We start from the raw sequence: 27,001 nt of genomic DNA, 5'->3' as shown, positions 1-27,001 counted from the left end.
GGATCCTTCATGACGTTACTGGCCTTTTACTGGCACCTTTCTGTATATACAGTATGTCCTTGATGGCAGGGAGACTGAAGCCAGTGATGCATTGGGCAGTTGTGGCTAGCAGTTGCACAGCCTTCCTAGTTGCTATAGTGCAGTTTCCATACCATGCAGTGATGCAGCATGTTAGGATGCTCTCTGCTGAGCATCTGCAGAATTATGAGTGTAGATCTGCATAATCTAACTCTCTTCAGTTTCCTGAGAAAGTAGAGGTGCTTGTGATTGTGTGTAATGTGTTCTGGGACCATGAGAGGTTGTGCGAGTTGTGCAATCCTAAGAGTTTGAAACTGCTCACAATTTCCACTGCTGTCCTCCCAATGTAAAGAGGGGTGTGAGTGGTGGGAGTTCTCGTGAAGTCGATAACCATCGCCATTGTCTTGTTGACATTGAGGAAGAAATTAATTGCTTGGTATCAGGCCTCAAGCTCTTCCACCTCCTCTCTGTAGGCCATCTTATCATTGCAGGTGAGCCCCACCTCTGTTCTGTCATTTATGAACTTAACAATGGGATTACAGCTGATGTTCTGCATTTCACTGCTTCCTTTGACTTGCAAAAATATTCAGAATGCAAGAACACCTCTTTGATGTAGATAATTCAAAAGATTCACTACCCTCTGAATGGACAAATTTCCCCTCATTACATTTGCAACTCTCATTCTGAGAGTGTGACTCTTAAGTTCTGGATTCCTTCACAATTCGAAACATCTTCCCTGTCAGTCCCTCTAAAAATTCTGTAGGCTTTCATTTATTTTTTGTTTAGGAAAGTTGATTTCATTGAAATATACAGTAAAAAAGGTGTTTTATATTTGATCTTGAAATAACCATCGGCCAGAGTTATGTCCCAAACCCCAGGTGCACTTAGACTGACTGAAGCCCTACCAATTGCTGCATCACCTACCTGAAAATACACAATTTCATCTCAAACTCTTGCTCATAACACTCCAGCATTTTGGTAGCTAGCTCGGATCAGAACAGGAACACATTTAGTCCAACCCAGCCCTGGCCTCACAGTGATATTGCTTAAAACCAGCATTAAATGAATAGCTCTTATACAAATTTGTGTGTTGAGAAACTCAGACAGGGCACTGTGGTTTACTATGTATTAATTGTAATCTATTTGAACCAAACCCAGCCCTGTGTATCTGGCCTATGTGACTTCTGACCTACAATAATGAGACCAATACATTTTGGTATTAGTACACATCATAGTAATTTATCAAGAACACTGCTGACATCAATACCAGCACCACAGACCCACTATTTCTAGAAAACCATAGATTATATTAAGGTCTAAAGGTTATGTTGCTGCCTCTATATGTACCTGGTCCTGACCAGACCTCTGCTTTATTGTCTGAAGAAACAAAATAATTACTACATCAATAAAATCAAAAGGAGAAACAGAAATTCATCAAAGTTCAAAATTATTATCAAAGTCTGCATACAATATACAACATAGAGATTCATTTTCTTGCAGGCACTCACAATACAAAGAAATGCCTTATGTTTCTATGAGATCCCCCCTCATTCTCCTGAACTCTAGGGAATACAGCCCAAGAACTGCCGGATGTTCCTCACACGGTAACCCTTTCATTCCTGGAATCATTCTCATGAATCTTTTCTGAACCCTCTCCAATGTCTGTATATCCTTTCTAAAATAAGGAGCCCAAAACTACACACGATACTCCAAGTGTGGTTTCACGAGCCTCAACATCACATCCCTGCTCTTATATTCTATACCTCCAGAAATGAATGCCAACATTGCCTTCTTCACCACCGACTCAACCTGGAGGTTAACCTTTAGGGCATCCTGCACAAGGACTTCCAAGTCCCTTTGCATCTGTGCATTTTGAATTCTCTCCCCATCTAAATAATAGTCTGCCCATTTATTTCTTCCACCAAAGTGCATGACCATATACTTTCCAACATTGTATTTTATTTGCCACTTCTTTACCCATTCCCCTAAACTATCTTTAGTCTCTCTGCAGGCTCTCTGTTTCCTCAACACTACCCGCTCCTCCACCTATCTTTGTATCATCGGCAAATTTAGCCACAAATCCATTAATCCCATAGTCCAAATCACTGACATACGTCATAAAAAGCAGTGGTCCTGACACCGACCCCTGTGGAGCTGCACTGGTAACCAGCCAGAATAGGATCCCTTTATTTGCACTCTCTGTTTTCTGCCGATCAGCCAATGCTCCACCCATGCTTGTAACTCTCCTGTAATTCCATGGGATCTTATCTTGCTAAGCAGCCTCATGTGCGGCACCTTGTCAAAGGCCTTCTGAAAATCCAAGTACACAACATCTACTACATCTCCTTTGTCAACCCTGCTTGTAATTTCCTCAAAAAATTGCAGTAGGTTAGTCAGGCAGGATTTTCCTTTCAGGAAACCATTTGGCCTATCTTGTCATGCACCTCCAGATCCTCTGTAATCTCATCCCATCCTAGAGGGAGTTTGTAGAATGCCTACAGGATGGCTTTTTGGAGCCGCTTGTCCAGAAGCCCACCAGGGGACCGGCTGTTTTGGATTGGGTGCTGTGTAACGAACCTGAGGCGATTAGGGAGCTGGAGGTAAAGGAACCCCTTGGAAGTAGTGATCATAATATGATTGAGTTCAGTTTCAAATTTGAAAAGGAGAAGCTGGTATCAGGTGTATCGATATTTCAGTGGAACAGGGGAAATTACAGTGGTATGAGAGAGGAACTGGCCCAAGTCGATTGGAAAAGTAAGCTAAATGGAGGGACGGCAGAGCAGAATTGGACGTAATTCATACAAGAAATAAGGAAAATGCAGGAAAAATATATTCCAAGAAAAAAGAAAATCATGAATGGAAAAATGGCACAAATGTGGCTAACGAGAGAGGTTAAGGCAAAAATAAAAGCAAAAGAAACGGCGTACAAGGAAGCAAAAATTAGTGGGAAAATGAGGACTGGAAGAATTTTTAAAACTTACAGAAGGAAACTAAAAGTCATTAGGAAAGAAAAGATGAATTATGAAAGGAAGTTGGCGATTAACATAAAAAAGGATACTAAGGGTTTTTTTAAATATATGAAGAGTAAAAGAGTGACGAGGGTAGATACGGGACCGATTGAACATGATGCTGGAGAAATTATAATGGATAACAAAGAGATGGCGGAGGAACTGAATGAGTATTTTGCATCAGTCTTCACAGTGGAAGACATGAGCAATATACCTGATAGCCAGAGGTATCAGGGAATAGAATTAGGTACAGTCAAGATAACTAGAGAAAAAGTGCTTGGGAAGCTAAGTGGACTAAGAATAGATAAGTCTCCCGGTCCGGATGAGGTGCACCCAAGGATTCTGAAGGAGGTGGCTTTGGAGATTGTGAAAGCATTGGAAATGATCTTCCAGGAATCAATAGACTCTGGCATGGTTCCAGAGGACTGGAAGGTCGCAAATGTAGTTCCGTTATTTGAGAAAAGAAGGAGGCAGTAAAAAGAAAATTACAGACCTATTAGTCTGACTTCGGTAGTTGGAAAGATATTGGAGTCAATCCTCAAGGACGAGGTTATGAAACACCTCGAGGTGCATGACAAGATAGGCCGAAGCCAGCATGGTTTCATGAAGGGAAGATCCTGTCTCACCAACCTATTGGAATTTTTTTGAGGTAATCTCCAATAAGATTGACAAGGGAGAGGCTGTGGATGTTGTGTATTTGGATTTTCAAAAGGCCTTCGATAAGGTACCGCATATGAGGCTGCTTAATAAGATGAGAGCCCATGGAATTATAGGAAAGATATTGAAATGGGTGGAGCATTGGCTGATAGGCAGAAAGCAAAGGGTGGGAATAAAGGGATCCTATTCTGATTGGTTGCCGGTTACTAGTGGTGTTCCGCAGGGGTCAGTGTTGGGGCCGTTTCTTTTTAACGATGTATATCGATGATTTGGACTATGGATTAAATGGTTTTGTGGCTAAGTTTGCGGATGACACCAAGATAGGTGGAGGAGCAGGAAATGTTGAAGAAACAGAAAGGTTGCAGAGAGACTTAGTCAGTTTAGGAGAGTGGGCAAAGAAATGGCAGATGAGATACAACTTTGACAAATGTACGGTTGTACATTTCGGAAGAAGAAATAATCGGGCAGATTATTATTTAGATGGGGAGAAAATTCAAAAATCGCAAGTGCAAAGGGACTTGGGAGTCCCGTGCAGGATACCCTAAAGGTTAACCACCAAGTTGGATCGGCGGTAAGGAAAGTGAATGCTATGTTGGCATCTCATTTCAAGAGGAATAGTGTATAAGAGTAAGGAGGTGTTGATGAGGCTCTATGGGGCATTAGTGAGACCTCATTTGGAATACTGTGTGCAGTTTTGGGCCCCCTATCTTAGAAAGGATGTACTGATATTGGAGGGAGTTCAGAGAAGATTTACGACGATGATTCCTGGAATGCAGGGGCTAACATATGAGGAGCGTTTGTCGGCTCTTGGATTGTATTCACTAGAGTATAGAAGAATGAAAGGGGATCTAATAGAAACATTTCGAATGTTGAAAGGGTTGGACAGAGTAGATGTGGAAAGGTTGTTTCCCTTGGTGGGTGAGTCCAGGACAAGAGGCCATAGTCTTAGAATTAGAGGGTACCCAGTTAAAACAGAGATGAGGAGAATTTTTTTTAGCCAGAGGGTCATGGATTTGTGGAATTCGTTGCCATATGCAGCTGTGGAGGCCCGATCATTGAGGGTGTTTAAGGAGGAGATTGACAGGTAACTAATTAGGCAGGGTATCAAAGGAATATGGGGAAAAAGCCGGAAATTAGAACTAGGTGGGGGAATAGTCTAGCTCATGAAGGAGCTGCGGAGCAGATTCGATGGGCCAAATGGCCTACTTCTGCTCCTTTGTCTTGTGATCTTGTGATCTAACAATCAATTCTGACAACTTCCCAACCACTGATGTCAGGCTAACAGGTCTATAGCTTCCTTTCTGCTGCCTCCCACCCTTCTTAAATAGCAGAGTAACATTTGCAATTTTCCAGTCTTCTGGTACAATGCCAGAATCTATCCATTCTTGAAAGATCATTGTTAGTGCCTCCACAATCTTTCCAGCTACTTCCTTCAGAACCCGAGGGTGCATTCCATCAGGTCCAGGAGATTTATCCACCCTCAGACCACTAAGCTTCTCACCTTCTCAGTCGTAATTTTCACTGCACACACTTCACTTCCCTGACACTCTTGAATGTCCGGTATACTGCAGATGTCTTCCACTGTGGAGACTATTGCAAAATATGCAGTCAGTTCCTCTGCCATCTCTGCGTCTCTCATTACAATATCTCCAGAATCATTTTTTGTTGGTCCTGTACCTACCCTCAACTCTCTTTTACCCTTTATATACTTAAAAAAGCTTTTCGTATTTTCTTTGATATTCATCACCAGCTTCCTTTCATAATTCATCTTTTCCTTCCTAATGACCTTCTTAGTTTCCTTCTGCAAGTTTTTAACAGCTTCCCAATCCTCTAACTTCTCACTAGCTTTGGTTTCCTTGTATGCCCCCTATCGTGCTTTTACTTTGGCTTTAACTTCACTTGTCAGCCTCGGCAGTGTCCTTCTTCCATTCGAAAATTTCTTCCGATTTGGAATATATCTGTCTTGCACTTCCATCATTTTTCGCAGAAACTCCAGACATTGCTGCTCAGCTGTCCTTTCTGCTAGTATCCCTTTCCAGTCAACTTTGGCCAGTTCCCCTCTCGTACCACTGTAGTTTCCTTTATTCCATTGAAATACCAACACATTGGATTTTATTTTTTCCCTCTCAAATTTCAATGTGAACTCGATCATATTGTGATCACTGTTCCCTAAGGATTCCTTAACCTCAAGTTCTCTTATCACCTCCGGATCATTGCACAACATCCAATCCAGCACAGCTGATCCCCTAATGGGCTCAACAACCAGCTGTTCTAAAAAGTTATCCCTTAGACATTCTACAAATTCTCTCTCTTGAGGTCCTGGTTTTCCCAATCCACTTTCATGTTAAAATCTCCAACGATCATCATGACATTGCCTTTCTGACATGCCTTTTCTATCTCCTGCCATAATTTGTAATCTACATCCTGGCTGCTGTTTGGAGGCCTGTATACAACTGCCATTGGGGTCCTTTTATCCTTGCTATTTCTTGACTCAACCCATAGTGACTTTACACCTTCCAATCCTATGTCATCTCTTTCTAATGACTTAATATTATTTCTTATACACAGAGCCACACCACCCCCTCTGCCTACTAACCTATCTTTCCGAAACACCCTATAGCCTTGGACATTCAGCTATCCTTTAGCCAAGTTTCAGAGATGGCCACAACGTCATAATTGCCAATCTGTAGCTGAATTTCAAGATTGTCCATTTTATTCCTTATGCTGCATGCATTGAAATATAACACTTTCAGTCCAGTATTTGTTGCTTTCTGTTTTAACTGTACCACACCTCTATTGCCCTGTAACTCATGCCACTGGCTGTGATTAACATAGAACAGTACAGCACAGTACAGGCCCTTCAACCCACGATGTTGTGCCAACCCTTAAACCCTACCGCCCATAATAGAGAAACACCCTCACCTTCTGCCTGTTCTTTTTATAATCTCTGTTACACACTATCTTTGATTTATTTCTGATTTCCCCTTCCTCAACCCTATCATTCTGGTTCCCAACCCCTGCCAAATTAGTTTAAACCCTCCCTAACAGCTCTATTAAATATGTCCGCTAGGATATTGGACCCTTTGGGTTCAGGTGTAACCTGTTCTTTTTGTACAGGTCGTACCTCCCTCAGAAGAGGCCTCAGTGATCCAGGAATCTGAAACCCTGTCTCCTACACCAGTCTCTCAGCCACACATTAATACGCCTGATCATGCTATTCTTGCACTCGCTAGCACATGGCACAGGCAGCAATCTTGAGCTTACTACCCTAGAGGTCCTGCCTTTCAGCTTTCTACCTAACTCCCTGAATTCTCTCATCAGGACCTCCGCCCTTTTTCTACCTACGTCATTGGTACCAACGTGTACCAAAACTTCTGGCTGTTCATCCTCTCCCTTCAGAAAACTCTGCACCCGATCCAAGACATCCCACACCCTGGCACCTGGGAGACAACACACCATGCAGGTGTCTCTATCAGGCTGTCAGAATCTCCTATCTGTTCCCCTCACTATGGAATCCTCTATGACTACCTCATTCCTCATCTTCTTCTCTCCCTTCTGCACCACGGAACCAGGCTCAGTGCCAGAGACCTGATCGCCGTGGCCATCCTGTGTCAGGTCACCCTGCTCAATGAGATAACGATTACTGGGGGGATGGCCACAGGGGTGCTCTCTACTATCTGAGCTCTTCCCATCCCTTCCCTGACAGTCACCCACTTACCTAAATCCTGCAGCCTCAGGATGACTAACTCCTTGTAGCTCCCATCTATCTCCTGCTCAGCAGAGTAAAAGTGAAGGTGGCTTGAATCAAAGCTTTGCAATGGTAAAAAGAATAGAAGTTCATGTGCTCACTTTTTTGTAATTTATTGCCATACTCAGTTCTGTACTATTCCTCTGATCGAAGGTTTATCTATTTTGAGTCCACATTGACCACTTTTGATTTTATGTCTCCATTCAAAGTAAACTGAGAAAAGCACCTAAAGATGTGAATAAGCTCTATTAATATGCTTTTCAAATTTTACAAGTATCTGAAAAGAAAAGAAAACTGATTGTTTTATTTTAAGATTCCGAAAACAATGAATAAGTAAAGCATTATTTTCCATCACACAGAATATCAAAGCTCTGTTAAGGTTGTGTAATAAACTTTATGCTAATCTTACATGTAACATAAATATTTAACTTTTTGACCATTCGTAACATCTGAAATATGACTTTGAACATTGTTTATGTTGCAATAGAAAATCAAGCATAAAATGCATCATTATTCTGTCAGTTAAACATTTGATAAAAAGTTCTTAAATTATTAAGAGCTTCAAATACTGAACGTCAATTAATTTAAAGCTGCTAATGAATGAAATTCAATCTGTCTGGCCTGATATACTGTACACAGTGGCTTGATTCCCCATCCCGCACTATTTACAACATTTTCAAACTTTATAGACAATTCTCAGTTAAAAGAAAAAATGACAGCCCATATCAGAGTAGGAAGCTGCAAAGGGGAATGGAACCATTGCTTGAGGGTGGCAAGCTAAGGGAGGCAGATGAATAAACACTGCTTGAGCTTTCAGCCGGGTACAGGTATCGATTTTAACTGACATTTCAATGACAAACTGCAATCTTTATCTGGGACCACTTGGTAAAGGAAGTCATTGATGGCCCAAGTATCAGCCCTGCTGAAGACATTTGGGATAGTCATCGAAATGTTGGTTAAAATTGATACCAGTACCCGGCTGGAAGCCTACAAAGAGTTTATTCGTCATTTATGCCAGGAAAGCACTTTTTACAAGGTAGGTAGAGTTTGACATGTCTAAGTGTGCAATAATTTGTCTGGAATTCCAAAAGAAACATTAAAATGACAGAACAACACGGAAGCAAAGATTTGGGTATGCAGGAATGCAAATCATTAAAATTTGAAAGCAGCTACAGTGAATTCTTTGGAATACAAAAGATAAGTTATGCTAGAGCTTTTGTAATTATCAGACTCTATCTGAAACACTTTGTTTGGAAGCAGCCTAACAATATGTAAGAAACATATACGGAAGAAGTCCATCTGGCCCTTTGAGCCTTGTCTGTCATTCATCAAGACCATGGCTGATCTTCTACCTCCCTACCATTTTTCAGCACCAGGCCCATAACCCTCGATTTCCTTTATGTCCACAATGACTGAGACCACAGCACTATTGAGTAGAGAGTCTCAGAAGTCAAATTTTCACTAACCTTTGAGAAAAGAATGTTTTCCTCATCTCAGTGCTAAAGAGCCTACCCTTTATTGTGAATCTTTGTCCCATGTTCCTAGATTCCTCAGTTAGGGGAACAACATAACCACACATCCCTCCACTCCAAACTAAGAATTGTGCAAATTTCAATGAGATTTCTTTTCATTCTACTAAACTCCAGAGAATAGAGATTTGTTCACTAAATCTTCCTTTATGCAGCATTCATCACTGGAACTTTTCAAGTAAATTTTTTGCTGCAGTGTGTGGAGACTAACAAAGCATGAGCACACACAGAAAATCCTTCGTTCCTGATATGCTGAATGCGTTCTATGCATGATTTGACCAATTGACAACTGTGACATCAAGGAAAGCCTCTCTCTTCCTGAGGAACAGGCACCATATCCGGCTGCAACTGAAGTAGATGGCCGAGGCTATGGCATCATCAGCCATGGTAAATGCATGCTAAGCTACAAGGCCAGACAACATATCTGCTCAGGTGCTAAGGGACTGAGCAGTCCAATTAACAGAGGTCCGAATGGATATCTTTAATATCTCTGTGAAACAGTTCACTGTCCTTACAGGCTTCAAGATGACCACCGTCATTTTGGTGCCAGGAAGGGCAACAGTAAATGGCCTAAATCAGTGGTCTCCAACCTCCGGGCCGCGGACCGATACCAGGCCACGGGGCATGCAGGGGTGCAGCAGTAGCTGGAGCACACCCAGCACATCCTTAAGAAAAAAGCCGAAATAAACAAACTTATTAATTAGGTGCCACCCAGAAGCCAGTCTTCATTAGAGGAACTGAGATGGAGAGGGTCAATAACTTTAAATTCTTCGGCATTAAGGATCAACGTTTCTCTCTCTGAAAAATGTCAGAGGATCTGTCGTGGGACCAGCACATAACTGTCATTACAAAGAAAGCACGGCAGCGCCTATACTTTATTAGGAGTTTGTGTAGATTCAACATGTCACCTCGATCCTGACAGCCCTGTCTTTTCAGCCTGTCTGGGCTGGCGTTTAAATTGACCAAACAATGGAACAGCTAAAGGCTCCAGCACCCTGGAAAGAGGAGTGAACATCGCGTAGAGCAAGTGAAATCGGCAATCGCCTCTGATCTGGGCCAACATTTACATGCCGGGTGGCACCTAATTAATTAGCTTGCTTATTTTGGCTTTTTTCTTAAAGATGTGCTGGGTGCACTCCGGCTACCGCTGCACCCCTGCATGCTTCGTGGCCCAGAGGTTGAGGACCACTGGCCTAAATGATTACCGCCCAGTGGCAATGACTTTAACAGTCATGAAGTGCTTTAAGTCGCTGACAATAGATTGTATGAACTCCCACATTCCAGCTACATTGGACTTCTTCCAGTTTGCTTACCCTTCAAAGCAGTCCACTGATATTGCCATAGCCTTGGCCATCTACTTCTTCCTCTCCCACCAAGAAACCGATGCCTTGTACCCCAGGAAGTTGTTCATCGACTTCAGCCTGGTGTTTAACATGATCATCACTCCAAGACTGATGGGTAAGCTGTCCTCATTGAGACTCAGCACTCCTCTCTATAACTAGATCTTCTTAAAGGAAAGACTCCAGTCAGTCAGAGTTGCAGCAACATCTCAAGCTCCATCACACTGACCATTGGTGCTGCCCAGGGTTGTGTGCTCAGCCTGCTACTGACTCACGAATGCACTGCCTGATTCAGCTCAAACCGCATCAAGTTCACTGATGATATTACAGTGTGCAACAGTATGCAACTGTCCCCATCCCCATTCTAACAACTTTTTACAGAAGCACCATCAAGTGTGTCCTGTTTGGCTGCATCATTATGTGGTACGGAAGCTGCAAGGCATCTGACCACAAGACCCTACCAAGGACATTAAAAACAGCCAAGAGGATCACTGGGGTCTCCCCCACGCCTATTTGTGACATTTACCGAGAACATTGCAGATGAATAACACAAATCATTTTTGAGGATCCCAACCACCCATTCCACAATCTCTTGATCCACTAACATCAGGAAGGAGATTAAAAAAAAAAGCACCAGGACTTGGACTACCAGACTAGATAACAACTTCTGCCCTCGGGCTGTAAGACTAATGAACACCCTGCCACCACCAAGGTCTCTTCACTGAAACAACGACCTGTTTACTGTTTACCTGTGCTGCACTTTACTACATGCAGTATATTTGAATTATATTTTATTGACTTATTTATAGTAAAATATTTTGGTTTAAGTGCAGCTTGATATACGTTGTGTGGGTGCACTGTGGTCCAGAGGAATGAGGTTTTGTTTGGTTGTATACAGTACATGGACAGTCAGATGACAATAAACTTGAACTTGGATTAGAACTAACACTGCACACAAAACCCTAAGTGTGGTGTGACCAAAGCACTAAATAAAAGCAAAAATATTTCCTAATGGTTCTAATTCAAATCCTCTCATAATAAAGGCCAGCATACTACTTACCTTAGAAACATAGTTGCAGACCACAGGCTGTATGTAAATTTCAAATATAAATAAAAAGGCTTCACAATATTTGCTTTATTTCTGGATAAAAAATTCAGATATAAAGATTATAAGTAAAATGCTAACTTGCATTTTTCTTTTCTTTCATGCTTACTTGTGCAATCTATCAGTGGCATTTTATTCCAGATGTCTAGCATTTCTCTACTCTCTTTTCTTACAGTACCATGTTAGTTTTATTGCTATCATTATACTTACATTATTACGAATTTGATGATAACTAATCAAACCATGTGCAAAGGCAAGCTCGCAGCATGTTGCTTCCAAACAGAAATTTGTATTTTTGCAGTTTGAAGCAGGGTACAAAAATGGTATACAGCACTGCAGGGATCAACACACAATTAAAGCCTGGCTTTCTTAAACTTACCATATATTTAGACAATGTACTTCATGGTCGGATGATTCACATTATGCTGCCATACACGGGAAGTTTTGCAACTTCCAATAATATATAATAATTTGTAATGTTTCATGTGCCACCAAGAGAAAAAAAGTTCATCGTTGTATGGACTTATACAAACCAACTAAAACTAGCTAAGTTAACCAGAGTTAACATGTTTGAATTACTTTTGATCTCCCCTATCTGCTATTTTTCCCTTCCCTTTTTGTTATGAAAGTACAGCTTCTTTAGTAGATAAGGAAAGGTTATCTCCCACTAAAACAAGTCATTTGGTCATTAACAATTCACTTATCCAAACCAACTGCTGTTTTCTACATTACAAGAGCAATTACACTGAGTATACTATTGGCTGTAAAGTGCCAAGGTTGGAAAAGCAAATAACGGCTTTTAATAGATGATAATCACAGAAGTCTTCAGGTCATAGCATACAACACTTCTGGAGCCATTCTGCCACTGATGTGTGCACTATTCATAAATAATGCCATCTTCCAAAACAAGGTCAAAATTCAAAGTTCGAAGTAAATTTATTATCAATGTATATGTCACCATATCCTACCCTGACATTCATTTCATGGCAGACATTCACAGTAGAACAAAAATACAACAGAATCAATGGAAAACCACACACAGACTTACAATTCAATGTGCAAAAAAGACAAACTGTGCAAATGCAAAAAAAAATAATACCGAGAACATGAGTTGTAGAGGCCTTGAAAGTGAGTCCACAGGTTCTGGATTTGGGTTGTGGCCCTGCAGATCACAGTTTTTAAGAATGCAACCTAACTATTTGCTAAATGCAGTGGGAGCTTTTGTGTCTACCACTCTCCTAGGCAGTAAGTTCCAGGCCCTTACTGCCTTACATATGTACTATGACACAGAAAGTTGTTATTTCGCTTCCTGGTCAGTTTTGTCTCCCAGTGGAGCAATCCCATTATTTTGGATAGAGCTGTGAAATAATAAAGGAGCAACCACTGTTATGGATTCTGACTGGCACTCTGTGCCTGTGCTGTTCTGTAGGGATCAGTGCTGGGATGTCTGTTGTGTGTGACACATGCAATTCATTTGGACATAAATGTAGATTGGTTGGTTTGGAAGGTTACAGGTTTCTCATAAATTGGAGGAGTTCACGATATTGAAAGAGATGTCAAAGGACACAGAAGTATATAGATTAATTGGAAACATGGGCAGAGAAAAGGCAGATAGAGTTTAAACAGGTTAACTGTGAAGGTGTTGCACTTTCAGAAGTCAAATACAAGTGAAAAGTATGCAGTAAATGGCATCGGGAGTTTTTTAAAAATTTTCTTCTATAACTTTTTTTCCTCACTATCAACAGAGTTAACTATTTTAGATCTTGACCCCTGCTTTTAACTCTTAATTTCTTCACTAAATACCAGAAACAGCAAGGGATGAGAACAGATTCCTACACAATCCCAACTGTCATAGCCCGCCCCTGCTGAAACCCTGGTCACGTTAACCATCTGCTTCCATAGGTTGTAGCCCTGCATCAGTCGGCGTTTAATCAATCTTGTAACCCTCTCTTGGCTCCCAAGTGGTTTTTATTAACTGTTTTATTTCCACTGTACTTTATTGTATACAACCATATGAGTTATCTAACCCTTTTCCGGAAGTACAATCTTATGTCATTTGAGGAAAATTGTCATGCCATGGTGGGAAACAATCAGATGCAACCACCAAAGCTCCTTCACCAGCCCTGATCTTCAAAAATGTCACCACCAGACTATCTAGGAGGTTAATTGACATTAATGGCCTGATTACTAAAGCAACATCTAGGATCTTGGTGATGTGCTCACCCCTTGGTTCTGAATGGGTGGAATGGTTGCTCAATAATTGAGTTTGCTACTCATAGTTCCAAGGACATGGGTTCTACTCAGACGTCAGATGTACACATTCTCCCCAAGGCCTAGAGAGTTTCCACTAGGTCTCCAGCTTCCTCACATATTTCAAAGATGCACTAGTGAGGTTATTTGGTTACTAGAAACTATTCTTCACCTCAGTACAGCAGCAATAGCAGTGCCTAGATCAATATTGTTCACCTGCTTAGCACTATTGTCACGGAGCTCAGTCTTCATCGGCAGAATACTGTGGTGCAGATCCCATTGGCTCTACTTGGATTCCAACCTGGATACATCTTTCTGCTCATTCCTCACTGCTCACTCAACAATGGCCAACCCAAATACATCCTCTGATATATGTTCTAGCACTTACAGATCATGGCTCTGCTTAACTAATTTCCAAAACTAAATAGTCTTCAATTCACTGTAAAGATATGCTTCACCTTTCAACAAGTTTCTCTGCTTTCTTTTATTCAGAGTTCAAAGTAAATTTAATATCAAAGTACATATAAAACACTAAGATTCATTTTCTTGCAGACATACTCAATAAAGCCATAATAGAATAATAATTATAACAGAATCAGTGGAAGACTGCACAACCTTGAGAGTTCAATCAGTGGGCAAAATATAACAACTGTGCAAATACAAAAAGAAAGAAAGAATAATAATAAATAAATAAGCAATAATTAATGAGAACATGAGATGAAGAGTCTACAAAAGTGAGTCCACAGGTTGAGGGAACAGTTCAGTGATGGGGCAAGTGAAGATGAATGAAGTTATCCCTTTTGGTTCAAGAGTCTGATGGTTGTGGAGTAATAACTGTTCCTGAACCTGGTGGTGTGGGTTCTGAGGCTCATGTACCTTCTTCCTGATGGCAGCAGCAAGAAGAAAGCATGACCTGGGTGGTGGGAGTCCCTGATGATAGATGCTGTTTTCCTGTAACAATACTCTGTGTAGATGTGCTCAATGGAGAGGAGGGCTTTACCCATGATGGACTGGGCTGTATTCACCACTTCATTTATGTACATTTACATTTAGTATTCATTTACAGGTAAAATCATTACTTGATAAAACTAGTGTTAACTAGTTGTCTTTGAAAACCTGATGGTGTGACACCTTCTTGAAAAGCTACATTCCTTCTAATAAAATTACCATCACTGTGTTGTTAAGTAGAGTGTTTCAGGGCATAAAAGTAGCAAGTAAAGGGATGCTTCTCATATATTTCTAAGTAAGGACAGTGTGCAACTTGGAGAGGAACCTGGAGGTCATTCAAGATTGCTGAGCCTCTGGCAGATTGCTGAGTCTCTAGCAATGATCTTTAATGATCTTTGCATCGTCAATGGAGATGGTAGAGGTTCCAGAGGATTGGAGGGTTGCAGATGTTGTTCCCTTATTCAAGAAAGGGAGTAGAGATAGCCCAGGAAATTCTAGACCAGTGAGTCTTACTCAGTGCTTGGTAAGTTGACAGAAAAGATCTTGAGAGGCAGGATTCATGAATATTTGGAGAGGCATAATATGATTAGGAATAGTCAGCGTGGTTTTGTCAAAGGCAAGTTGTGCCTTACGAGCCTGATCGAATTTTTTGATGATGTGACTAAACACGTTGATGAAAGTAGAGCAGGAAATGTAGTGCATATGGATTTCAGCAAGTTATTTGATAAGGTAACCAATGCAAGGCTTATTGAGAAAGTAAGGAGGCATGGGATCCAAGGGAACATTGCTTTGTGGATCCAGAACTGGCTTGCTCACAGAAGGCAAAGAGTGGTTATAGGTGGGTTATATTCTGCATAGAGGTCAGTGACCAGTGGTGTGCCTCAGGGATCTGTTCTGGGACCCCTTCTCTTTGTGATTTTTATAAATGACCTGGATGAGGAAGTGGAGGGATGGGTTCGTAAATTTGCTGATGACACAAAGGTTGGGGGTGTTGTGGATAGTGTGGAGGGCTGTCAGAGGTTACAGCGGGACATCGATAGCATACAAAACTGGGCTGAGAAGTGGCAGATAGAATTCAACCCAGATAAGTGTGAGGTGGTTTATTTTGGTAGGTCAAATATGATGGCAAAATATAGTATTCTTTCTTTTTAAATCTTTTTATTGAATAAGTATACAAAAAGGTAAGCCATATAGGCACTAATACACTGTTAGAATATAATAAAATTACAGAAGATATTAATACAAAAAAAATACTATGAACAATGTAATTTAAACATAACATACCAAGGTAACATAATAGTATACTAATTTTTATATATATATATCAATAGAGAAAAGGAAAAAAAAACCCCAAAAAAAACTCACCGTGCAACTAACTAAAAGCAAAGCAAAGCAATGGGCTAACTTGAAACCAAACAGAGTTAAAAAGCTTAAAATCACGTCCTCAATCCCGACCTCCATTAAAAACAGTAAAAAAAAACAAGAAGGGTATATATTACATTAAATGAAAATATTGAATAAAAGATCTCCAGGTCCGTTCAAATTTAAATGAGGAGTCATAAAGATTGCTTCTAATTTTCTCCAAATTCAAGCATAATATCGTCTGAGAAAACCAAAAAAAGGTAGATGGAGCATTAAGCTCTTTCCAATGTTGTAAGATACATCTTTTCGCCATCAAAGTAAGAAATGCAATCATTCTACGGGCTGAAGGGGAAAGATTACTGGAAATTTTAGGTAGTCCAAAGATAGCAGTAATAGGGTGAGGAGAGATATCTATATTCAATACCTTGGAGATAATATTAAAAATGTCTCTCCAAAAAGTTTCCAGAGTAGGGCAAGACCAAAACATATGAGTTAAAGAGGCTATCTGCCCCGGACATCTATCACAAAAAGGATTAATATGAGAATAAAAGCGCGCTAATTTATCTTTGGACATATGTGCTCTATGAACAACTTTAAATTGAATTAGGGAATGTTTAGCACAGATAGAGGAAGTATTGACTAATTGTAAAATCTGCCCCCAGTCATCCACAGAAATGATAAACCCCAATTCCTGTTCCCAATCTACCCTAATCTTATCAAATGGAGCTTTCCTAAGTTTCATAATAATATTATAAATCATAGCCGATGCACCTTTCTGACATGGATTAAGGTTAATTACAGTATCTAAAATGTATGTAGGAGGAAGCATTGGAAAGGAAGAAAGTATAGTACTTCGGAAATTTCTAACTTGTAGATATCCAAAAAAATGTATTCTTGATAAGTTATATTTATTAGATAATTGTTCAAAAGACATAAGGGAACCATCTAAAAATAAATCCAAAAACCGTGAAATACCCTTAGTCTTCCAAATTTGAAAAGCACGATCCGTAAAAGAGGGAGGAAAAAATATGTTACCTAAAATAGGAATCGCTAACCCAAATTGATTAAGATCAAAAAACTTTCTGAATTGAAACCAAATACGTAAGGTATATTTAACTATCGGGTTAGACACCTGTTTAAGGCGTTTCAAATCAAAAGGAAGAGAGGAACCTAAAATAGAGCCAAGTGTATAACCCTGAACAGATTGTAATTCCAATGCTACCCATTTAGGAATGGATAGTATATCCTGGTCAAGTAACCAGAATTTCATAGGTCGAATATTAATTGCCCAATAATAAAATCTAAAATTAGGTAATGCTAAGCCTCCATCTCTCTTAGCTTTCTGTAAATGTATTTTACCCAGTCTCGGGTTTTTATAAAAATATAGTATTAATGGTAAGATTCTTAGCAGTGTGGAGGATCAGAGGGATCTTGGGGACTGTGTCTATAGGACGCTCAAAGCTGCTGCGCAGGTTGACTCTGTGGTTAAGAAGGCATATGGTGCATCGGCCTTCATCCACCGAAGAATTGAGTTTAAGAGCCGAGGTAATGTTACAGCCATACAGGACCCTGGTCCGATTCCACTTGGAGTACTGTGCTCAGTTCTGGTCACTTCACTACAGGAAGGATGTGGAAACTGTAGAAAGGGTGCAGAGGAAATTAACAAGTATGTTGCCTGGATTGGGGAGCATGCCTTATGAGAACAGGTTGAGTGAACTTGGCCTTTTCTCTTTGGAGTGGCAGAGGATGAGAGGTGACCTGATAGGGGCGTATAAGATGATGAGAGGCATTGATCATGTGGCTAGTCAGAGGCTTTTTCCCAGAGCTGAAATGGCTAACACGAGAAGGCACAGTTTTAAGGTGCTTGGAAGTAGTTACAGAGGAGATGTCAGGGCTAAGTTTTTTTATACAGAGAGAGGTGAGTATATGGAATGGGCTGTCGGCGGCAGCGGTGGAGGCGGATACAACAGAGTCTTTTAAGAGACTCCTGGATAGGTACATGGAGCTTAGGAAAATAGCTATGGGTAATCCTAGGTAATTTGTAAAGTAAGTACATGTTCGGCACAGCATTGTGGGTCGAAAGGCCTGTATTGTGCTGTAGGTTTTCTCTGTTTCTATGTTTCTATTTTTCTGTTTCATTAACATAACATTAAGGTTCACAAGACTGTTTCAGCAGTTCCATCTTGAACCAGATCTACCAGAGAGGAGCCATCTGAATTCCTGAAATCTGGGTTTGAAGCTGGACACAATTCATTAAGTGCTTTTGCCATTTATTCAACCCTTCAGAATGACACTGGAGAATTCGCTGTCATCCCTTTTTCCACCAAATGAATTTTTATCTTTATATACCTCACTGTTTTTTTTACCTACCTGATATTCAGCATTTAAAATTATAGAGCATTTTTATGTTTATTTTACAAGAGCAGAAATTACTTTCAAAAATTGTGAAGACACTAAATATACCCTCAATTGTTGTCTAATCATTGCAAATTAGATACTATTTTAAGTTTTAACACCATCAAAATCCAGCTTTTTTAAGAAACAATTTCATTTTTCTATTATAGGTTTTGGAATCACGGAAGCAGTAAAGTTCAAACCATTCAATCCACCTAAATTATACTGGCTTATACCAGAACAATTTAGTCAATTCCACTTTCCAATTCTTTCTCAATAGCCCTTTAAACTTCAAATATTTGTCCTGCAATCTGCATCTACTACACTAACAGATTATTGTTATTTAGTGTCAAATTCTAGTCTCCCCTTAATACCCTAGACATTTTGATAATAACTTTATTGCTATGCCTTTTGGAGTCCACTGAGAACAGGTTCTCCATAATCATCCTATCAAGAACTTGTACATTTCTATCAAATCTCCTTCTCTTCAAAAAATACCATTCTCTCTTCCCTTTCCTTGTATCCAAAATACCCAAACCCAGAAACATTTCAGAAAATCCTTTCTAGGGGCCTTGACATCCTTCCTAAAATCCAATGACCAATGTAAAGTAGTTTAGTTATGGTCCTCATAGTATCTTATAACACTTTACTTTTGCATTTTGTGTGTGACACCCCAAACCCTTATGCATTGAAGTTGAGAGGGTGAGAGTTTCAAGTTCCTAGGAGTGAGCATCACCAACAGTCTGTCCTGGTCCAACCACGTAGATGTCATAGCCAACAAAGCACAGCGATGCCTCCACTTCCTCAGGAGGCCAAAGAAATTTGGCATTTTCCCATCGAACTTTACCAATTTTTAGCAATGCACCATAGTAAGCATCCTATTCAAATATATCATAGCTCATTATAGTAACTACTCTGTCATGACCACAAGAAACTTCAGAGTTGTGGACAGTGCTCAGCACATCATGGAAACCAACCTTCCCGCCAAAGACTCTAGCCTATAACTTCTCACTGCCTTAGTAATGCAGCTAGCATAAACGACGACCTCATCCACCCCAGATACTCTTTCATCTCCCCCTTCCATCTGGCAGAAAATATAAAAGCACTTACCACCAGACTCATAGATAGTTTCTACTCCATGGCAGAGTTTGTCATTGAAACGTTAGTTAAAATCGATACCTGTCCCCGGCTGGAAGCCCGAGAAGAGTTTATTCATCATATAAGCTGGGAGAGCACTAGTTCCTTTTTTTTCAAACAATTAATTAGTTCTCTAATGTAATAAATGGACTTTTGACCACACAATCTACCTCATTATGAACTCGCACCTTATTATTTACCCACACTGCACTTTCTCTTTAGCTGTTTCACTTTGTTTTGCATCGTGTTATTGCATTTCCTTGTTCTTCCTCAATGCATTGTGTAATGATTTGATCACTTTGCAAGAAAAAAACTTTTTACTATATATTGGCACACGTCACAATAATAAAGCAATTCCAATTCCTATTCACTTACATAATCTGACCAACCATCTTCAAATATTTGCATACATTTGCACCCAAGCCTGTTGGTTTCTGCAATTTTACTATTTAGTCTAGTTGGTTTCCCCCCTTTCTTCAGTTCACACTTGTCTGCATTAACATGCATTCACACTTCACCAGTTCATCTGTAATGTCAACTCTAGTTAGTATCCTCATCATTGCTAACGTATTTTGTGTAAACTACAAATTTTATTTAACAGTAATGTCCATCATTAATATATATCATAAATAATAGCAGCTCCAATATGAAACCCTGAAGAATACACTGTTAATATTGCTTTGATCTAAAAACAATTGTTGTTTTATAACTTGGGATTTTTGGTGCCTAAGTTGTGCTCTTCTTAAGCAATCACTGACTCTTTGATTCTAATTTAAATGCAGATTATATTTTAAATGATATTCCTTATTTTTTACTGAGTAGTTCCCAATTTTAACCTGACTTTCTGATATTAACATTACTGTATGTAGGCTGTCTCAGGCTTTCAAGCACTGACCTGTTTTTGTTCCTTCAATTTGCTCTGATGCCATCGCTGCCACTTCCGCTGTTTCCTCTTCAAACTCTTAAGTTTATTTCTCTCTCTTTTACTCAAGGGTCTCTCATCTACAGAGGAAAATAAGGGAATGCACGGCGCAGGATCATCACAGGGATTGTTTGTTCCAGCTTCATGTCCTTCCCCCCTCTCTTCTGCATCACTTGTTTCAGTACTTGAGTCAGGGGACCAACCTCTAACAGTGGTGGATACATGAGCAGCTTTGTTCCTACAGTGTCTTGGCACAGATGGACCAGGATCGATGTTTTCTTCATCAACTGGATGATCATGGAATGACTGAGGGTTCAACACAAAATCAGACTCTTTAATGTATCGATTAGGAAAGAGAGATCCATTTGATTCTTCTCTTGCAAGCAGTTGCAGTTTAGTATCTTCTGACACCGAAATCTGCTGTATCGGATTAGAAGCCTCATCTATGTGATTCATTATAAGGCCACAAGAAGAAGATCGTGGACATAATCCATGAATGCCAGCAGAACTAACTGACACATCCTTTGAGCTTATGCTGTTAAAATCCAGACTGAAAGACTTTTTGTGAAAACCTTTCACTGCACATCTGGCTCTCACTGGCTGTGAAGCAGAAGAGCATGGCTGTGGATAAGCTGCTTTGAAGTTGCTGTCAACTTCTACAATTCCTCTGTTGTGTGATCTTGCCTCCAGGCAAAGGGCATCAGTCCCTTGTTCATGATCCATCTTTTTCAAATGATGTAAAAATTCTTTTTGCCTGTAGTGGAACAAACTATTTTTTGACCCATGCTCCAACTTCTCCACAGGTTCTAGTATGTGTATATATTGTATTTTCTGCAAGGATTTCACCTCTGCAGACTCAGTGGTTCTGATTAAACGTAGCGGTTCATAGTCAGTCCGACGCTTGCAGATATGAACAGTCACTGTCTGCCCACAAGGGCATTTGGCAGGGCAAACAAAATTAAATTCCCCTAGACGGGCCCCTCAGTGCTGGCAGTTCAGTTTCCCAATTGTCCACCATGACTATAGAAAAGAAATAAACAACACTGGTCATTGTAATTAAAAAAAGCGGGAAAGTGACCACATCAACTATTTCATACAAATCATAAGGTCAGCTTTTCTTTCTGTGTGTCATGTGCAATCTAGTACTACACAGAAAAGCCCACATAACTGCATGCTGAGGCACCTGATTTGGCAGATTGTGTGGGTTTACAGCGCATCAGAGAAGCAGACTTTAGAAAATACATATTATTCAGTTGTGCCTGAAAATTCCCACTGTTTTATGCCAAAAAGCATAATCTATAATAATGCCTTTAACAGTTAAGAACATAAATAGCTTTATGATCACAGACCACTGATAAAAGTATGGCTGAACTATCAAAAAGATCTCAAAACCACAACCTATGAGTACTAAAAAGGAAGCTGTTTTCCAGCTCAAAATACCCAAAAATTAAAATGCTGAATAGATGTTCCATCGCTATTTCAGAATACAGTAGAAAAAATGTTAAACATTTTGAGGATTATTGTTAATTAGTCAAAGCAAACAGTTTATGTTCCATTCATTTCATACTGAAAAAAGTCATTATTTGTTTAAAAATGGCAACAATTATATTTTGATTATAGTGGGTGTAGATTTTCTGCATATCTTATTTTAAAGTATTCTAATTTGGATCCTGCTCCAATCTAAATAGTAATTTTACCGTTATACAGATTTGTTTTACTAAAATGCACATTGCAAGTTTAGTAAAGACAAAACAATTTATGGAGTGAATAATCTCCTGAAAGTGATGAGTAGCAACACCATTTAATGAACATTGAGTATGAGTTCATGTTATAAATAATGCAAGAAACTTAAAAATCAATAATCATTACATTTTGATTATAAATGAAAATTCAGTCAATTGTTTTTAAAACAGTATCGGCACTGTGCACAAAAGGAGAATGAAGGAGTAAAAGGAGTAAGACCAGAGAAATAGCTACTTCCAGTTACATCATGTAACATGAATATAATCATCATTTCTCAATGTGTGAAAGACTCATGAAGACAATACAATCACAAACTTAGTCTCATCCATTTAATACGACGATGAGGAGCAATTTCCTCATGCAGCGATTTGTGACTCTGAAAGTTTCTATCCCTAAGCACGATAGCTGTCAAGTACCTTCAGGTCCAAGATTAACAGACTTTTTGAATCAAGGCTTAATTTTTGTCATGGGGATCAGGAGAAGATACATAATTGGAGAATGATCATGATCATATTAAATGGAATATACAGCACTCAAGAAGCCCCTTGATTCACTCTAGTTCTACTTTTAGTGTTATTATAATAAAACTATTTGAATTATATTTTTTCTCATGAGTATCAAATGGTGATCTTTGTGCTAAACTCACAAAGATCTCAACCCAGATAATTTACATAAGCAGTAAAAATTCCTGTCAGCAATTGCATCTGTGGTCCAGGAAAAGGAAGTTCAAGACCAGAGGGGGAGAATCACTCTAAGAAAGAGCAAATTTAAAAAGCTTCAGATTTTGTTTTAACTTCAGCCACAATACAAGACTGATAAGGTAGCCGAATCTGGTAAGAGAGAGAGAGATGCCAATTATTGGTGCTCAGCAGCTTCCAATCAACTGTCTGTTTCATCTTAGTAGCACAGGCTAATAAACAGTTGAAGTAATTTATAATATAGTAGTTTAGGACACACTGCTAAGTCTTAAATTAGTTACAATGTTTGGCAGGAGTTCAAGTCAATCTGGCAAATTGAGGTTCAACTCAAATCAAGTCCTTCCCTGTCAACTCTCTCTGTCCAAAGGCATAGAATATTTAATATTCCAAAAAGATTTGTTGTTTTATTCCACAAAAAAAAACAGGCAACTCCTGTTTACTAGATTCCTTACCAAAATGTAGTTCACATATCAGAAAGGATGAGCAAATCATTGATAGTTTTTTTAATGCAGTTTACATAGTCCACTTTGCCAAATCATAGCATAGGACTGAGCTTGCATATTTCATTTAATTATCCATATGATCTCACTAGGATTCTCAAATGCAAGTTCACTGATGTGCTGGTAGAATAAGATGATTCATCCTTTAAAAAAAAATCAAATCGAACAAGAGTATCTGCAATCTGGCTACAGCAGAATCTTAACTGGCTTGCATGGAACAGGCATTAAATAAGGTAAGGTGACTATTTTTTGGTAATGAATTGAAATAGAGGGCTTACCTCAGTCAAAAATCAAAAGGCTGGCATTTAGCATATTGTGGCAATAAAAGAGATGATCAGGTAATTTTTTATGGCTAATAAATTCATGGCAAAGTAAAAACTAATCCGTGACTAAAGATGCTGAAACCTCTTCAGTCATGGAAGAACACAACTGACATGTTCAAATTCTTATACAAATTATATGCTGAACATAACACAGCAAAAGTTCGGTAGTCAAGAAAAATAATTATTTACTGCTGTAGAAATTAGTACTCAGTGGAGAGTTAATGAAAGAACCTATAATGCTAAAAGTTAGAACAGAACTACAAGTTAGGAGTCCTTCTTTAGTTACTAAAATAAACATAACAAAGAAGGCAAATCTAAGAATAACAAAATTAGTACTTTCTACTTCAGTTAAAATATGCAATTTAATCACTTTAGTGGTCTCCTGCTGATACATTAACATCTTTTTCTGGTCCATTTTCATTGCTAAACATTGCAAATTATTTTTTTTAAATTTAGCATCGAAAAACCATTAAACAGACAAGATTTTATCTACTGCTCTACTTATTTACTGGATTCTACTTAAGTGTTTCAAACTTAAGTTCAAAAAGCTGTCCAAATACCCTTTCAGGGCTACTGAGGAAGATAATCCCTCTCCAATGGTGTGCCTCTGCACTCAAAGTGTATATACTGGGAAACAAGCAATGGAGACTTTTCTCCCCCAGCCCCATACGCTGTGCTTCAGCACTGCGACATAAACACAAGAGATTCTGCAGATGCTGTGTCCTTTTCCCTCCACACCTTCACCCCAACTTCTTATTCTGGGTTCTGTCCCCTTCCTTTCCACTCCTGATGATCACCCGAAATGCCGACCGTTGGTTCCTCTTCATAGATAAAGTCATATAGTCATAAAAAAGTACATCACATAAACTAGGCCCTTCAGCCCATCTAGTTCGTGCCACATCATTTAAGTTGCCTAGTCCTATGGACCTGCACTCAGACCATAGTTGTCCAAACCCCCGCCAACATGTACTGATGCAAACTTCGCTTAAGCATTGAAATCGAGCTTGCATGCACCTCTTGCACTGGTAGCTCCTTCCACACTCTCACGACCCTCTGAGTGAAGAAGTTTCCCTTCATCTTCCCCTTAAACTCTTCACCTTTCACCCTTAACACATGATCTCTAGGTCTAGTCTCACTCAAGCTGAGGAGAAAGAAAAATTTTGATAGGTAAATGGATGAGAGGGCTTGGAGGGAAAGCACATTATATATATATAAATATGGTATGAATTATTTTGCAGTAGATTTCCATAAGACCATAAGATATAGGAACAAAATTAGGCCATTTGGCTCATCGAGTCTGCTCCACCATTTCATCATGGCTGATTCAATTTTCCTCTCAGCCCCAACCTTCTGCCTTTTCCTTGTATCTTTGTGGGAAGAGTTAAGAGACCACAAGGGTAAAAAAAAAACCATTGTGGGAATCAATATAGGCCTCTAAATAGCAGCCAAGATGTGGGATTGAGATTGCAAAGGGAGCTGGAAAAAGCATGTAATAAGGGTGATGTCACATTTGTAATGGGAGTATTCAATATGCATGGCCATTCGGAAAATCTGGTTGGTGTCAGATCACAAGAGAGGGAGTTTGTTGAATGCCTATGAGATGACTTTTTAGAGCAGCTTGTGCTTGAGCCTACTAGGGCAAAGGCTATCTTAGATTAAGTGTTGTGTAATAATCCAGATTTTATTAGTCAGCTGAATATTAAGGAACCCCTAGGAGACAGTGATGACAATATGATTGAATTCAATAAGGTTTGAGAGAGAGAAGCATAACTACCATGTATCAGTATGGCAATAGAATAAAGGGAATTACAGAGGCATGAGAGAGGAGCTTGCCCAGGTGGATTGGAGTGGGATACTGACTGGGATGACAGTAGAACAGAGGTGCCTGAAGCTTCTGGGAATAGTTCACACGGTGCAGGATAAAAACTGTATGTCACAGAAGACAAATACTGTATGTCACAGTTCTCAAACGGCAGAGCTAGGTAACCATGGCTAACGAGGGAAGTTAAGGACTGCATAAAAGCCAAAGAAAGGACATATAAGGAAGCAGAAGTGAGTGGGGAAGTTGGATGATTGGGAAGCTTTTATCATCCTACAAAAGACAACTAAAAAGCTATAAGAAGAGAAAAGCTGAAATTTGAGGGCAAACTAGCTGATAATATAAAGCAGGATACTAAAAGTTTTTTTCAGTTATATAAAGAATAAAAGGAAGGTGAGAGTTGATACTGAACCACTAGAAAATGATGCTGTTGAGGTGGTAATGGAGGATAAAGAAATGGTAGATGAACTTAATAAGTACTTTGCTTCAGTATTCACTGTGGAAGACACTAGCAGTCTGCCAGAGGTTCATGAGTGTCATTGCTATTACAAAGGAAAAAGTGGTAGACAAACTGAAAGGTCTTAAGGTGGATAAGTCACCTGGACCAGATGGACTACATCCCAGAGTCCTACAAGAGGATGCTGAAGAGCTAACAGATGTGTTGGTCATGATCTATCACCACAATAGGTCAATGGCAGATGCAATCTCAATGGCTCTTCACATGGCCTTAGTCCACCTGGACAACACAAACACATGTGTCAGGATGCTGTTCATCGACTATAGCTCAGCATTTAATACCATCATTCCCACAGTCCTGATTGAGAAGTTACAGAACCTGGGCCTCTGTACCTCCCTCTGCAATTGGATCCTCAACTTCCTAATCGGAAGACCACAATCAGTTCGGATTGGTGATAACATCTCCTCCTCACTGACAATCAACACTGGTGCACCTCAGGAGTGTGTGCTTAGCCCACTGGTCTAATCTCTATATACCCATGACTGTGTGGCTAGGCATAGCTCAAATATAATCGATAAATTTGCTGATGATACCACCATTGTAGGTAGAATCTCAGATGGAGACGAGAGGGCATACAGGAGTGAGATATGCCAACCAGTGGAGTGGCGTCGCAGCAACAACCTTATACTCAATGTCAGTAAGACGAAAGAGCTCATTGTGGACTTCAGGAAGGGTAAGACAAAGGAAAACATACCAATCCTCATAGAGGGATCAGAAGTGGAAAGAGTGAGCAGTTTCAAGTTCCTGGGTGTCAAGATTTCTGAGGACCTAACCTCGTCCCAACATTTCGATGCAGCTATAAAGAAGGCAAAACAGCGACTATACTTCACTAGGAGTTTGAAGAGATTTTGTATGTCAACAAATACACTCAAAAACTTCAAGCAACACACATCAAAGTTTCTGGTGAGTCTCGGCCCGAAACGTCAACTGTACCTCTTCCTAGAGATGATGCCTGGCCTGCTGTGTTCACCAGCACCTTTGAT

General features: G+C 39.7%; 1 protein-coding gene across 2 annotated transcripts in view; it reads right to left on the bottom strand.

The window, feature by feature from the left end:
• The window catches only part of rnf180a (ring finger protein 180a), a 200,931-nt gene that overhangs the window by 117,240 nt on the left and 56,690 nt on the right, over positions 1-27,001 (bottom strand). Inside the window, exon 5 of one of the 2 annotated variants that reach the window (XM_063042999.1) lies at positions 20,392-21,438. The exons of the other annotated variant lie outside the window; for it this stretch is intronic. Within the exon in view, the coding sequence (XP_062899069.1) occupies positions 20,392-21,141 (750 nt within the window). The 5' untranslated portion in view covers positions 21,142-21,438. The remainder of the gene's footprint in view (positions 1-20,391; positions 21,439-27,001) is intronic. 2 annotated transcript variants of the gene reach the window in all.

This window comes from Mobula hypostoma, chromosome 3, assembly GCF_963921235.1.
Source record: "Mobula hypostoma chromosome 3, sMobHyp1.1, whole genome shotgun sequence".
NCBI classification, from domain to species: Eukaryota; Metazoa; Chordata; class Chondrichthyes; order Myliobatiformes; family Myliobatidae; genus Mobula; species Mobula hypostoma.
Note: the sequence above shows the minus strand (reverse complement) of the source record. Positions and strands in the feature narration are given on the sequence as shown.